Below are 13,936 nucleotides of genomic sequence, written 5' to 3'. Positions count from 1 at the left end.
GTTATAACTGCAGATACATGAATTTTCTTGACATAGTCTTAGACTTGCTTGAAGGTATTACATCACAGTGCAAATACAGAAGACAGAAAGTATGTACCATTGCAACTACATAAACTGAACAATAGAGCAAAAGTGCATGTACATAGTGAAAAAAAAATGAAGTAATCTGATAAGCAGGATAAACTAAGAAGCACATTCTAATTAAAATAGATAACATGTACTTGTTTCATACTAGTTATTCATGTTTAGCAATACAGTTATTGGAAGAAATGCCTTGTGATAAATTTTCTACTAACTCTACGGTAAAAATGTTACAGAAAATTACAGGCCAGGCCTTAGTTAATAAGGAGGAGGAAATTTCTTGTAGGATTATTTGGAACAGTGAAATTATTACCTGTTCAGGGTGAAATGAATCTTATTTTTCCTTAAAATAAATAATTAAACAGTTGAGAGGACTGTGAAGTTGGAAGTTTTACTGAGACAACTATCCCTAAATGAAAGAATAAATAGTTGGTTTTTAAAAAACAAGATTGGATGATATTAAAAGTAGACAACTCTTTCAATTATTACCTCAAAACTCTTTACGTTTTTCTTCTAGTCTTCTAAAATATTTTCAGTCAGCAACAACAAGTTACATTCTGGGAAATCTGAGGAGGTTCCTCCAAACATCTTTAATGGTTCCAGGGATAAAGATTAAAATGTGAAAAAGCTGATAAGCCAAAATTTATCTTCACTTTCTCCAAAACTTGTTCACTATTTCTTTTTTTTTCCCAGAACTTGAAGAATCCAGACAAAAATGTCCACCTTGCTGGTATAAGTTTGCCCACACTTTCTTAATTTGGAATTGTTGTGAGCCCTGGTTAAAAGTAAAGAATGTAGTTGAATTTATTGTAATGGATCCGTTTGTTGATCTGGCTATCACTGTTTGCATAATTTTAAACACACTGTTTATGGCCATGGAACATTATCCAATGACTGACGATTTCAATAATGTGCTTAAAATAGGAAATCAGGTAAGTCCATCAAACTAGATCATTTGATATGATTGGAACCTGGTTTCTTTTTGAAACCTTTTATTATTTTTATTATCATCCCATAAAATTAATGTTAAAGGTTTGGTTGTACTAAAAATAGTCTAAAAATACCATTTGAGAGATGTTGTATGTAAGAGTTTGATTTTTATATTAAAATTTCTGCAAGTAGAATTTTCAACAACAATTTTCAACATGAATTACATGAAACCAAAAGAAATCTGACTTGGTTTTGTTTAGTGTTATAAAAATAGTAGGAGCCAAATTACATCCTTTCTACTGTAAGTATCATTGATAACACAAGAAGAGTTGGATGTTATCTTGGATTCTTATTTTGTAATGGGTTGGGGTTTTTTGTGTTATTTTTGTATTTCCATGAAGAATGTTGCTTTGATTGGCCCATAACACTTTGGAAATCGAAGAATGTGTGACTTATTCCGAGAGTGTCTGTTGGTACAGTTGGGTTTTTTCCCTGGTGGACACAGTCTGTAGGTTGGGTTTGGGGTGGTTGGTTGGTTTGTTTTACAATGGATAATACAGATAATTCTATCTGCTATGCTTATTGTGTGTGGTAATTCTGGTGATTGTGATGTAGCAAAATGATTAAGTTATTAGAATATATGAAATTCTAATACATGTTGGGAACGTATTCAGGTTTAATCCAGAGTTGTTAATGTGTCAACATTTAAATTGTATGCTGCCTATTTTTAGCCAATACAGACATAGTTCAATGTTTTCATCTTAACCTGGAGTCAGAGATCATTATCTGTGGATATGATAGATATACGTTATCTGTGGAAGATAGTCATGTCATGTTGCTGTTTAAAATAGATTCAGGATGTATTTGAGGAGAAAGGGAAGATGCATAGGTGAAGATCAAAAGCTGTTGCAGAGGATTGTCTTGTGATCGTACCTGCATGTTTTACCCAGGAAACACAACCTTTTTTTTTCTTTCATATGAAGTAGCTTAATATTAATCTAATTTTGTGCTGAGCGAGTATACGTGTTCCTTCATGCTGATAAGAATTTGTGTTTACACCCAGTCAGCTAAAATGCCACTGTAATACAGGTGTAGTTTCACCAGTTGATTTCTTGCTTTTTGAACTGTGTAGCACTATCTTTTAAAGACTGTCAAATGTTTCTGATTTTTTTAAAGTTCATCTTTCTAGTGAAAGATATTAATATATGCAGTTCAGTAAATACTGGTGGTCATACATCTACAGTAAATACAATTAATTTATTTCAGAGGTGTTGTTTGCCTTCTGCTTCAGGAGGCATCAGAGGCAGAAAGGCGTTTTCAAATATAAGTCTTGACATAATTGGCCTGGGTTTGGCAGCTCAAGAGAAAAGACGTGCTTACTGTATCTGTGAGTTCTCATGGAGGTTCATTAAATAGCACATCATTCTCCAGTTTCTGACCAATTCATGTTTTTCCACCACCTTTGTTATAGAAGCTTCCATTGTGGCAAGAGCAACTGTTACTCTCTTGCTGAGGAAAGTTCCTTTAATTAAATGAACAGCAGATATGAGGAGCAAACAGGAGCCCTGTTAGGAATAGTTTATTTTTCACTAGTCACTAAGTGTATCTCGGGTTTAACTAAAGTTAACAGAGTTATGCCACAGCTCATTACCTTCTCTGTCAGGTTCAGTTTATGATAATTTTCCTTACTGACATCCTGATGTAAGAGGGTTGTTATTTCTTACTTAACTTGTTCTTTATATGCTGGTTCAATTATTCATGGTCATCTACAAAGTAACAATAAATGTTCTTCCTTCAGGTTTTTACTGGAATTTTTGCAGCAGAAATGGTTCTCAAGATAATTGCCATGCATCCTTTTTATTATTTCCAAGTTGGCTGGAATATTTTTGATAGTTTTATAGTTATGCTTAGTTTGGTGGAGCTTTTTCTGACAAATGTGGATGGATTATCCGTTCTACGATCATTCAGATTGGTAAATAAATTAGTGATAATAATACATCTGCAATAATTAATGCATTATATTTGTATTTTAGCTGTATTTATGTAATTAAGACAAGTTTTAGTAATACTGTGTATATTTTTTGCTAAGTGTCACGGGATATCTCTGTAGGCATGTTTTACAAAATTATTTATGTTGTCACTGAATAGTGTGTGCCATTTTATGTTTCAGAAGCAACTAAGTATTTTTTAAGGGAAAGAGCTGTAGTTTTATTGAAATTGTTTAACATGGATGGGTAAAGCACAGTGAAGTGTACAATTCATTTACTGCATATTGAGAGATATAAATTAAAAAAACATTCGTGGTCTCTCTACTTCCATGTCTAGAAATAGCAAAAAGGCTAGAAGTGTTCTTTTAAAATGTAGGAATTACAAAATTTATATATTTTTTTGTTATTTAAAAAAGATTAATTTTTCTTTTCCCCTTTGGCAAACAAAGAATGCTTTATTTTATTAGAAAATTATTTTTATTTTTAAAAAAGAGAAATTAACTATGAGACGTTCTTTCCCTGTGGTCTCTTTCCATTTTGCATTTCCATTTTGCTTTTATCTGAAAACAAAAAATATTTAATACCTTTTTTATTCTGGGTTGGTTATGGGTAAGAAAGAGTATAAATTACACTTTTTCCCCTTCATAAGTTGAAATGTTTGACTTACAGCTTGTGTTTGGCTTTGGCTTTCATTTCCCATGAGTCTGTCTGATCCTTTTCAAGTTTATTGGAGGCATTATTCTTTTGGAAGACCCCATTCTCAAGGATTTCAGAATCCTTTACCTTCAGTAGAATCCTATTGAGATTTATTGGGTTTTTAAAAAATTATTTCTGCACATAATGGTTGAGATGTATGCCATGTTCAGAATTCACTATGAACAAATTCAACCAGTGTGCTGTTTCTTTGATGTAGAAAACAATACAGATATGCATCACAGAAAAAAGAACAAAGTCTAAAATTCATTAAGCTTTAAAAGCGTGGATTTTATGAAACTCCTGGTTTTGTGTAAGTTATGGTTGTTGGAATCATTGTTCCACACATGTATCGTTCACAATGTGTTTATTTCTATAGCATTTTTGTAACTGCTGCAAATAACATCTCTGTATTTTTGTTTTTCAGTTGCGAGTTTTCAAATTGGCGAAATCATGGCCGACTCTAAATATGCTGATAAAAATTATTGGCAACTCAGTGGGAGCTCTGGGGAATCTGACCCTGGTGCTGGCTATCATTGTGTTCATTTTCGCTGTGGTTGGGATGCAGCTGTTTGGGAAAAGCTACAAGGAATGTGTCTGCAAGATCTCTAGCGACTGTGAACTTCCACGCTGGCACATGCATGACTTTTTTCACTCTTTCTTGATTGTGTTTCGAGTGCTGTGTGGAGAATGGATAGAAACAATGTGGGACTGCATGGAGGTTGCTGGCCAAGCCATGTGCCTTACTGTCTTCATGCTGGTCATGGTGATTGGAAACCTAGTGGTATGTAGCCAAAATAATTTGAGAATTCATTTAGAGAAAGAATTGCAACAGAACCAGTAATGAAGTTTTAAGCATTATTAAATAAGTTATTTAAATGTATGTTTTATTATTTTGAAGTTGTTATGAGTATGGGTTCTGAAACAGTTTTCTATTTGTTAGATTTCTGATCCTATATAGAATCCTCAGCTTAGAGGATGGGCCCTTTCAGGGGTCTGGAGTGCAATTCAGAGGATGTGGGTGAGAGAGAGAAGCACAGTGTGTTCAGGTTTTTGTGGATGACTACTGGTTACCTAGAGATAGAGAGAAGAGCAAAGGCACCCCAAATGTTATGCTCCCAGGATGGGAGTTTGCAGAAGAAGACATAGCAGGGCCTTTTCTCCCTAACTGATTGAGGCATCACTTCCAATCATACATAGCCAGGTGTTGGCTTTTTTACTTTTCTACTCTCTCCTGTCTAAAAGACTGCTTTAACATGCTTAGACTCTGAAATTTATGCTATTTTGATCCCCGCTTGCTTCATAGCCAACTTTTTACACAAATGGGGTAAGGAAACTTGAATTGGAAGGCAGCCGTTCTGCAGAAAAGAAATATTCAAATACTTCATGTTTTCTTTCACCTCTTCACTTTTTTGCTTCCTATTTAAGTGCTTTTTACAGACACTTTTAAAGCTGTCTGTATAATATCTTCTTCTTTTTCTCTTTTAAAGGAAAGCATCACATCTGTACCAGTTTGTACATTACAATGTATAGATTTGTCTTTTTAAATATGTTTTATATTTATAAACTCCTCAGTATTTGAGGCCTTAATTGCTCCTCCTTTTGCTCTGCTTTTCTCATTGCCTATTGAGTCTTCCTCTATTATTCTACATCTTTTCTTAACTGTCAATAGCAAAAAAGATTTTAAATTAGCCATCCTGGAGGCATTCTTTAGGAATAAAATTTCTAACAACAGGAATAATTATCTTTTAACCAGTCATGCATTACTACTAGTAGCATGGCCACTTGCTCCAGGATTTTCTTCAAATCTTATAATGAAGACAACTGTGAAATTGGTTGACCAAAGAAAACATCCTCCTTAAATGGTTTTCTAAACCAGAAGATAGAATTTTGTGGAATGAAGTAACCATCTCTGTGAATTTTTCCACAGTATTTACTCTATTCCAATTTTATACCGTAGCTCTAATAGGATTTCTTACATAGGTAGACAATCCCTGCTGTACGTTCAGGGATCTGTTACTCAGTTGTCTTTCTGTGTTGCAACACATAGTTTTACCCTGTTGTTTTTAAAGCTACGTAGAAGAGCTGATCTGAAGGCTTTAAGAGCTGGTACTCTGCTACTTTGGCTATCCTAGTAACGTCTGAGCTCCTAGTAAACTCTGGGCTTGTGTAACTGATCCTTATTCTATGGTTTGTCTTGCCATGGGAAGAGGAAAACTTAGGGATTAGGAGATGGGGTGTGCTTCCCATTTTTTAAGTTACACACAGCAAAATATATGTGTGAGTTTGGACCAGCATTTAAGAAAGCTGTTTTCTGCACAGCTATGTCTTCTGTTGCAGAGTGCTTCCCTGTGCCAGAGAAGTAAACATTTTGGATCTGTTTGGTCAGTACCAGAGAGTCATTTATTTCTGACCTTCTCAAACATGAGTAGAAAAAGAATTTACAAGTGTCTTCATAGTCATACAGCAGTGCAAAACCACAAAAAAACCCTGCGTTGGGGTATAGGGCAGGTGGTGTGCTTAAATAGCATTTACATTTTATTTACTGTGTAATTTCCAGACTCGTATACATCAAAGGAAAACATGAAGGCTAAGTTCATAATGGGTGATAGAATCAGCATGTGAATGGAAAATTAAGTGAGAAAATTCAACTGTGGTTGTTTTTTTATTGTTGTTTTTTTTTAGGTATTGAACCTTTTTCTAGCCTTGCTGCTGAGTTCATTTAGTTCAGACAGCCTTTCTCCTACAGAGGAAGATAATGAAATGAACAACTTACAGGTTGCTGTTGCAAGAATTCAGAAGGGAATAGATTATGTGAAGAACAAAGCAGGTGAATGTGTCCAAAAGTCTTGTTGGAGGAAACAAGCTGTTGTAAGTCAAAGAACACCAACAAATCAGTTGGATGATGAGGGAGACCGTTGCATTTCCAACTGTACCATTGCTGAAATAAGGATAGATACGAATTATCACAAAAGTGAGAATGGAATGGCCACTGTTATAGGTGGCAGTGATTATACGTCATTCATAAACAACCCAAACCTTACTGTTACAGTACCAATAGCTGTTGGAGAATCTGATTTTGAACATCTAAATACAGAAGAGTTTAGCAGTGACTCAGATTTGGAGGAAAGCAAGGAGGTAATATTTAAATATTTTATATTTTGTATGACTGAATTATACCAAATGTATTCTTTAATAGTATGGCTGGCTCTTTCTGCTTAGAAATAGAAAGCAGTTGTGATTTGAGATTGTTGGACTGTACTGAGCATGAATAAACTGAAGTGGGAAAGTGGAGCTATAGAGAGCGGGAGATCCAGGCAGAACTGTATAAACGTAGATGGACCTATTTATAAAAGGGTTTTGAAAAACAAGCTTTTCCACATTTTTAGTTGGATAGATGAACTAGTATATATGGCAGAATAAACAGTGACAAAAGAACTTTTTTTGATATATAATTGTAATATTTCAATGATGTAAGGATGAAAGTAAACTGCTATATAAAAAGATTACAGGAGATATTAATAAGTAATATTAATACCCTTTGCATCTGATTTTTAAGGCTCAATGAATTCTACAGAAATCATCATTATTTGTACTGGATAATCTAACAGGTGCTAATGACAGCAATAACAGGTTTTGAGTTCTGAAGTCAAAAAGATGGGGGAAAGCCAAGGGAACAATGTCAGTATTATAAAGTGAATATGTCAAGTAAAAAAGATGAGAAAAAATAGAATTCCTCAATGAAAAATTATTAATATCTTGCTTGTTTGTGAGAGTTTTGAACCAGTCATTTCAAAGCCAACTGTCAGCTTTAGGAAAGTAGTCATTTGTCAGGAGCTGTAGACTGAGGGGGAAAGCAAAATCATGGATTTCAGCAGGATCCTGAGAGACACTTGGAAAATTCAGATTACTATGATGTGACTCCAGTGCAGACTGTATCTGGTATCAACTCTCCTGGCACCTGAAGACACAAGGACATTAATAGTGTGTCACTGCTTGTGCAGACAGCCATACTCCAGCCTGGATTGCTTTGTCTGGATTGTTTTGTTTTCTTTTGGGGTTTTGGGTTGTTTGTTGTTTTTTTTTTTCATTTGATTGGTTGTGAGCTTTTTAGGTTTTTGGTTGTTTTATTTTGAATTGCCAATGCATTTACCCATATTCTTTCCAAATTTTAGAAAGTACATTTGTTTTAGCAAAGTGTAGTTAAATTAAACTTAAATTTGAAAGGTGTAATAAGGTGATTCTTTAGGAGCTGCTTTTGAGTGCAGTGTTCAGTAGTATTACACTAATATGTTATTTCAGCAGCTCATTTCCTGACACTTGATTTGTTCCGTTTACTTTTTGGAGGTTCAGTTACTCCATATATATACTGTTGACCCCTCAGTTGAGAAGACCTTAGATTACTAGGAGGCCTCTTAAAGGGTTTAAAGTATTAGGTGCACTATGTAAAGAAGGTATCATGTCTGCTGAACAGCTGCTGCATCTTTTACATATTATTAATATGAATAAAGGATACTGGCCTTCTTAGTGTGTTTTAATAAAACTTGGTTTTGTGGAAGGAATGTCTCATGAATCCAGGTAATTTACTCTTGCTCTGATAACTGTGTTAAATCTAACACTTACCTGGAAATTGTCCAGCAATTGAAGACACCTGGTTCTTCACTAGTTTATATTTAAGAATTGGGTAACAAAATCTATGCCGTCTCACCTCTGATATTCAAGATTGAATATAAACATTAGCTGTTTTTAAGATACTCTTATCTAGTATTGATTTTAACCCACTCATTTGGAAAAGTGGCTAACGATTGGTGTAGTTGAAATACAACCATAGGAGATATGTAAATTAACAACAAAACCAAATATTTAATGTACACATTAAATTCAGTGTTCATTGTCAGTAAGGAAATTGTCTTTGATTTTGTAGATTATTTCGGCTGTTTCTTTCAGACGTCCCTTTTAAATGGGAGCACTTTTATATTGGAGTTGTTAGGTAGGCACATTATTTGACGAGCCTTAGACAAATCTGCGGTGAGAAGTGAGATTGGATTTATACCAGAAGACTAATAAAAGATAGATGTGAAGTAAATGAGGAAATGACAGGTTTATTGCTAGGCATGGGTTTTTGTTTTTACATTGCTATATATCTGTTCCAATCCATAATGCACCTTAAACTATTTGAAACCCTTTTTGTTTGGTTTTGTTTTGTTTTGTTTTTTTAAGTCATGCAGTTAAAAAAGCTAACAATGCCGGGAAAAATTGCTTACCCAGAAGTTTGCGTGTTTGACCTGGTATGAATGATTTGTTTTGTTTTGTTTTGCCTGCGGCTTCTTTCTGAAAGTGTATCCTAAACACATATTTAGCATCTAGTGAAGACCAGGAATAACCTTGAAAATTATATGCAAGGAAAAATATATTTCTGTTATTTTAAAGGTCTAATTACTACCATTTAGAGGATGCTTAAAGCTGTAATATACATAGTGTGGATGTATCTCTTTGTTTTTTTGGTTTGGGTTTGGGGGGGGGGTTGGCGTGGCAAGGTTTTTGGATGGGTGGGGGGTTTAAGTTCAGGCCCAAATCCAATATACATCTATGAGCTTCAGATATTCTACTAATTTTACCTCTTTCGGTATGTCTTTTGATATGCTTAAAGCTCTAATCAACAGTGGTAAATGTTACATTTTGCAAGTGTGTGATGTATCTAGAAAACACATTTTTAAATAAGTAGGAATCCATACTTCTGCTGTTTCCAGAACTCAAACAAGCTAAGGGGTACCGTGTTTTAACTTCATTGCGTACCATTCTTACTTCTCACAGGAGTAAAATCAAGCTGGATCAGTCAAGAATGCAGATCTGGTGCTTTTTAACCAGGCAGAGCAACGTGTCAGCATGTTTACACAGGTTACCTAAACAAATCATACATATACGATCACTTTTGAGATTGATTGGCCTGCATGCTATTCAGCTACAATATTTTTCCTCATCCATTGCAACGTAGTGGAAACATGCACAGCCACTCCGTAAGCTGAGTCCCATGACTCGCGTCACAGCATGGTTGAGGGCAACCCCAACATGTTCCTCTCTCGTTACATCTTTGGTATTTTCTGTACTACTTCTGTGGCTTAACCTGCATGCTTTGTAGGTGTTTATTGTTGCTAACTGAATTATTAAGCATCAAGACTCTTCAAGTTTAAAAGAGGTTAACAGCCTATGATTTTATGAAAATGAAAAGGTAATCTTCACTTGACTTTTTCCGTTTGTCTGTTGAACCATGTTTTTAGCTGTCATATAATTATGAACATTTTCCGATCACGTTCGTTTGACCAATGCCTTTGTAATATTACATGTATACTATTACTTGTATGCTAAAATGTTTATATCTTTTGATATAAATGGTTTCATGTTTGTTCACAATGTTCTTGTAATTTACATTCCAGCTTTCTCATATAAGAGAAGCTAAAATATAGGATGAAACAATCATCAGAACAATCAACGTGTCTTCTTTATACGTACATATGGATAGCCCTTTTGAATATGGGTGTAATAATTTAGTTATGTTCTACTCATGAAGTTTGTGTATGTCTGTAAGATTGAAACTTAGGGAATTATAACAGTTTTACTCTTCATCATCAATAATTGATTCTTTGTGAACTTAATCCAGTTGATTTATTTTTAGAAAGACTGACATAAAACATAATTTCAAGCAAAAATTCTATGTAGGTGTCTAAATAAATCTGGGTGTTTTAAAACGGTGTAAATAAGGAAGTTCATGCAACAAATAAATATAAAAATTAGGAAAATCCAGGATAAGGCTAAAATTAAGACAAGTGTTAAAAAAGACAAAATAGGAACTAGTACCCTCCCAAACCTCTAAACTCAGGAACTCCAGAACTGTAAAACAAATGTTAATTGTACCAAGTGATGTGTTTCTTATTCCCAAAGATCTCTTCAGAATAGTTGGGCCGTTCTGCTCCTTGCCATTTAGGGGTCACTGAGGTATTCATTTTCCAAATACAAATTTTGTTCATGTGGTTTTGTTGTGGAATTCTGCATTATTTTTCCTGTATTCTTTTGCACTTGTATTATATATTGGAAACATTTCAGGTCTTATTTTTGTGCCCAGGTGGCCTGTAAGCTATTCAGAAAGATGGAATGAAAAATTTTCTTTCTAAGGATTTTTCCAAACCGATTTAGAAAAGGCATTTAAATAGGGGAGAGTAGAATGCGGTACTTCCTACTGGTGCGAAGTATGGGGGGATGATTCTGATTTGATGGATATTGTTTATGTGACAATGCTCCTGCTTCAAGTTTCTGCTGTTACAAATCTGGGGAGGTGTAGAACAGCATGCAAAATCGTAAACCAGGGACTTGTGATCAGTTGACTGAAAAATACACGAATCTTTTTCATTTGGATGTCATGTTATCTTACTGTAACAATCCTTGCATAATAAGGTGACGCTTTTTTTAAAAAAAATAGATATGTGTGACTTTTTTTTTTTGCTAGGTTATGTAGAGTAGGAGAGGTAGGTTTTGGTTTTAGTTTGGTTGAAAAACCTAAGTATTTTCTGTGGGCAATACTTTTGGTTTCTTTAAAAGGTAAATAATTTCCAGGCTTCATTTATAGACATACTTCCTTTCATTCTTTCAAAGAAAGAAAAATAAAAAGATTACAGTAAAAGTCACTTTACCAGCTGTGCTTACACTGGAGTACCATACTCAGTGATGAGTCAAGCTGATGTAGTAAAGATGATGATCACAAAAAATGTGCTTTATGTCCTTTTTGTTGTTTAATTAATAGTTGAGACAATGGAAAAATTAGATTGTTTTTACTGAAGAAGTATTTCCTGCTGAAAATAATTCTGATTAAGCAGGAAAATATTCAATTGATGGAATATAAGTGGCGTAACACAGGTGTGCTAAGGTTTTCTGTTGCATTTCTATATCATAATTTTAGATCCTCTTTTCTAAGAGGTTCCTGAACATACTCACCAAAGCGCTGTTATCAACAGTGGTCGTTCACATTTTACTGCAGTTCTTTACCTCCTTCTCCAGCAAGAACATATTCAATCTACTTAAATTAGAAATAGAGAGGGAGAGAGAGAGAGATCCTTAGTAAATGAGAAGACGAGAATATGCAGCACAGTCTTCCTGTGGGTTTGTTGTTTTTTTAAACTACACAAGACAATGTTTCCCTTTTATTCTTCATATTAACAGCTGTATTGCTGGTACATTTATTGTTTGCTTTGGAGGCTGGGAAACAGATCAGATTTTCCTTTACTATTTGAATATCAAAATGTGAATATCTTGAGTTGAATGCACAGTAGGCTGCACTGTGTGTATAATCAGTGGCCTACTTCTTATTAGCTCTTACTACGGAGTTTTCTTTAAAGTCATTATATGCAATTTTGTGTGCACTTTCATTTATTATTTTTAAGTTGATGCTCACTAGAGATTGACTCTCTACTACTTACCTCAAATAATCCTAAATGGCTTCAGTGGGACAATTTGTAGTAGTAACATTATTCTCGCAAATATTTGTGCCGCCATGCCCTGACTCCTTCAGGAAAAAAAGGAATATAATGAACTCCAAATTTTGACCCTATAACAGTACAGTATATATTTATGTTGAATTAAATCTCTAACTGTTCAAGCACAGGATTATATCCTACGCTGTCCTTAGAAGAAAGAGGGACCCAGGCTACCTGTCCTGTATATCAAAATAGTTCATTAGGCCTCTAATTTGATTTCTTAAAAATTGCCTTTCTTAACTAAAAATAGAGTTCTCTAATCTCCGATTCTTCTACCATTTATTGAATGAGATACATAACTGCATGTTCTAAACACATTCATTCTTTTCAGTTTCTTTTCCAGTTATGGTTGTTCATCTTGTAATGTTGTTAATTCATAAAAATCTGTATTCTTTCAGTTGAATTCATGTCATCTGCTCAAGTGTGCTAGGTAGTTTACAGTTCAAATGACCCAGGGTACTTCATGTTGTGTTTAATTTTGATTAGGGATATGACACAAAACTTCCTTACTCTTAAAAAATATTTTTTGTAAATTAGTAATTTAATTTATAATTCAATTCATTGTTTCAGTTTAGCCAGCACTGCTGCAACATTTTGCAATAAGTATATGTCATGGAATGATGAAAGCAGCATATTAATAAAATGATGGAGGTATATACTACTATCCTCAGGTTCAGTAGAATTAGTGATAGGAAAAGATGTTTGCTCTGAATATTGATATTTTAAAATTAATGCTGCTAAAAATGAAGAGGTGTGTACATTAAATATGAGTAATTTGGGGGTTCTATTCCAGATAATAATTTTTTTAAGTAGCAGCAAAGTAGGCAATATTACTGAATCATTTTTAATAAGTTAATGCAGAACACTGGGTTACTTTTTCTTATTAAATTGTCTCTGTCTTCTTTCACAAACGTAGCAAAAAAAAAAATTGTTTAGTACCTAAAATAATCTTGTCCTTTCAGATTTTGCAATTGAGGTGTAAATATAGCTTGATTGGACAATGCCTGTAACTTGTCTGCTTTTGTATCTTAAATGTCTCTTAATTGTGCAAGTCTAGCTAAATTAATGAAAGTGGTGTAATTCTACAAAACAAAGGCTTACATCATTCCCTACAGACATTTAATTGTGTGAATTCATTACTGATGTTATATACGTCTTGATAATTCAACATTGTAAAATGTCAGAGAATGCTGTGACCAAAACTACTTTGACTTAGTTTGGTACTCATACTCAGATTAAGTGTACAGGACACCGCGTCTTCCTTTAAAACCTCTGGACTACAGATTTTTGCAACACACATGCAGATTACAAAATAAAAAATAAATTTAGGCTTATTCTTTGTTAGTAACTTTTTCATACTAATGGGACTTATGTAATTTTAATTATTAAAACAAAACAAAACCAATCCTTTCTTTCTGGGTGTTAACTGTACAGGTATGTGTACCAGAGTAATGGGTAGTTTCAGAATGCACGATGTATTACATACGTGCATTTGTAAAAAAGAATGCAAATTAATGCCAGTTGAAATGTAATCATACTTTTTCCTTTTTGAAACTTACCATTATATATGAAAAAACATAAAAGGTGTTTGTATGATAGTGATAATTCCGGGTTAAGATAGGGCAGGCTTACTTTGTTTTATAACTGTGTTGAGGGTAATGTTCAAATTCATATCTGAAACAATATTTCATATTAATCCTGATTTTACTTTAGCATTTT

At 34.0% G+C, this 13,936-nt stretch overlaps 1 protein-coding gene across 16 annotated transcripts in view; it reads left to right on the top strand.

Moving 5' to 3' along the window:
• The window catches only part of LOC104343899 (sodium channel protein type 2 subunit alpha), a 44,126-nt gene that overhangs the window by 12,599 nt on the left and 17,591 nt on the right, over positions 1–13,936 (top strand). For all 16 annotated transcript variants that reach the window (XM_086465671.1, XM_086465669.1, XM_086465666.1 and 13 more), the window contains 4 exons: positions 775–1,013; positions 2,810–2,983; positions 4,120–4,476; positions 6,378–6,830. In XM_086465671.1, the coding sequence (XP_086321797.1) occupies positions 775–1,013; positions 2,810–2,983; positions 4,120–4,476; positions 6,378–6,830 (1,223 nt within the window). The remainder of the gene's footprint in view (positions 1–774; positions 1,014–2,809; positions 2,984–4,119; positions 4,477–6,377; positions 6,831–13,936) is intronic.

Source organism: Leptosomus discolor, chromosome 5 (genome assembly GCF_034619465.1).
Source record: "Leptosomus discolor isolate bLepDis1 chromosome 5, bLepDis1.hap2, whole genome shotgun sequence".
NCBI classification, from domain to species: Eukaryota; Metazoa; Chordata; class Aves; order Leptosomiformes; family Leptosomidae; genus Leptosomus; species Leptosomus discolor.
This window is presented reverse-complemented; position numbering and strand designations above follow the sequence as displayed.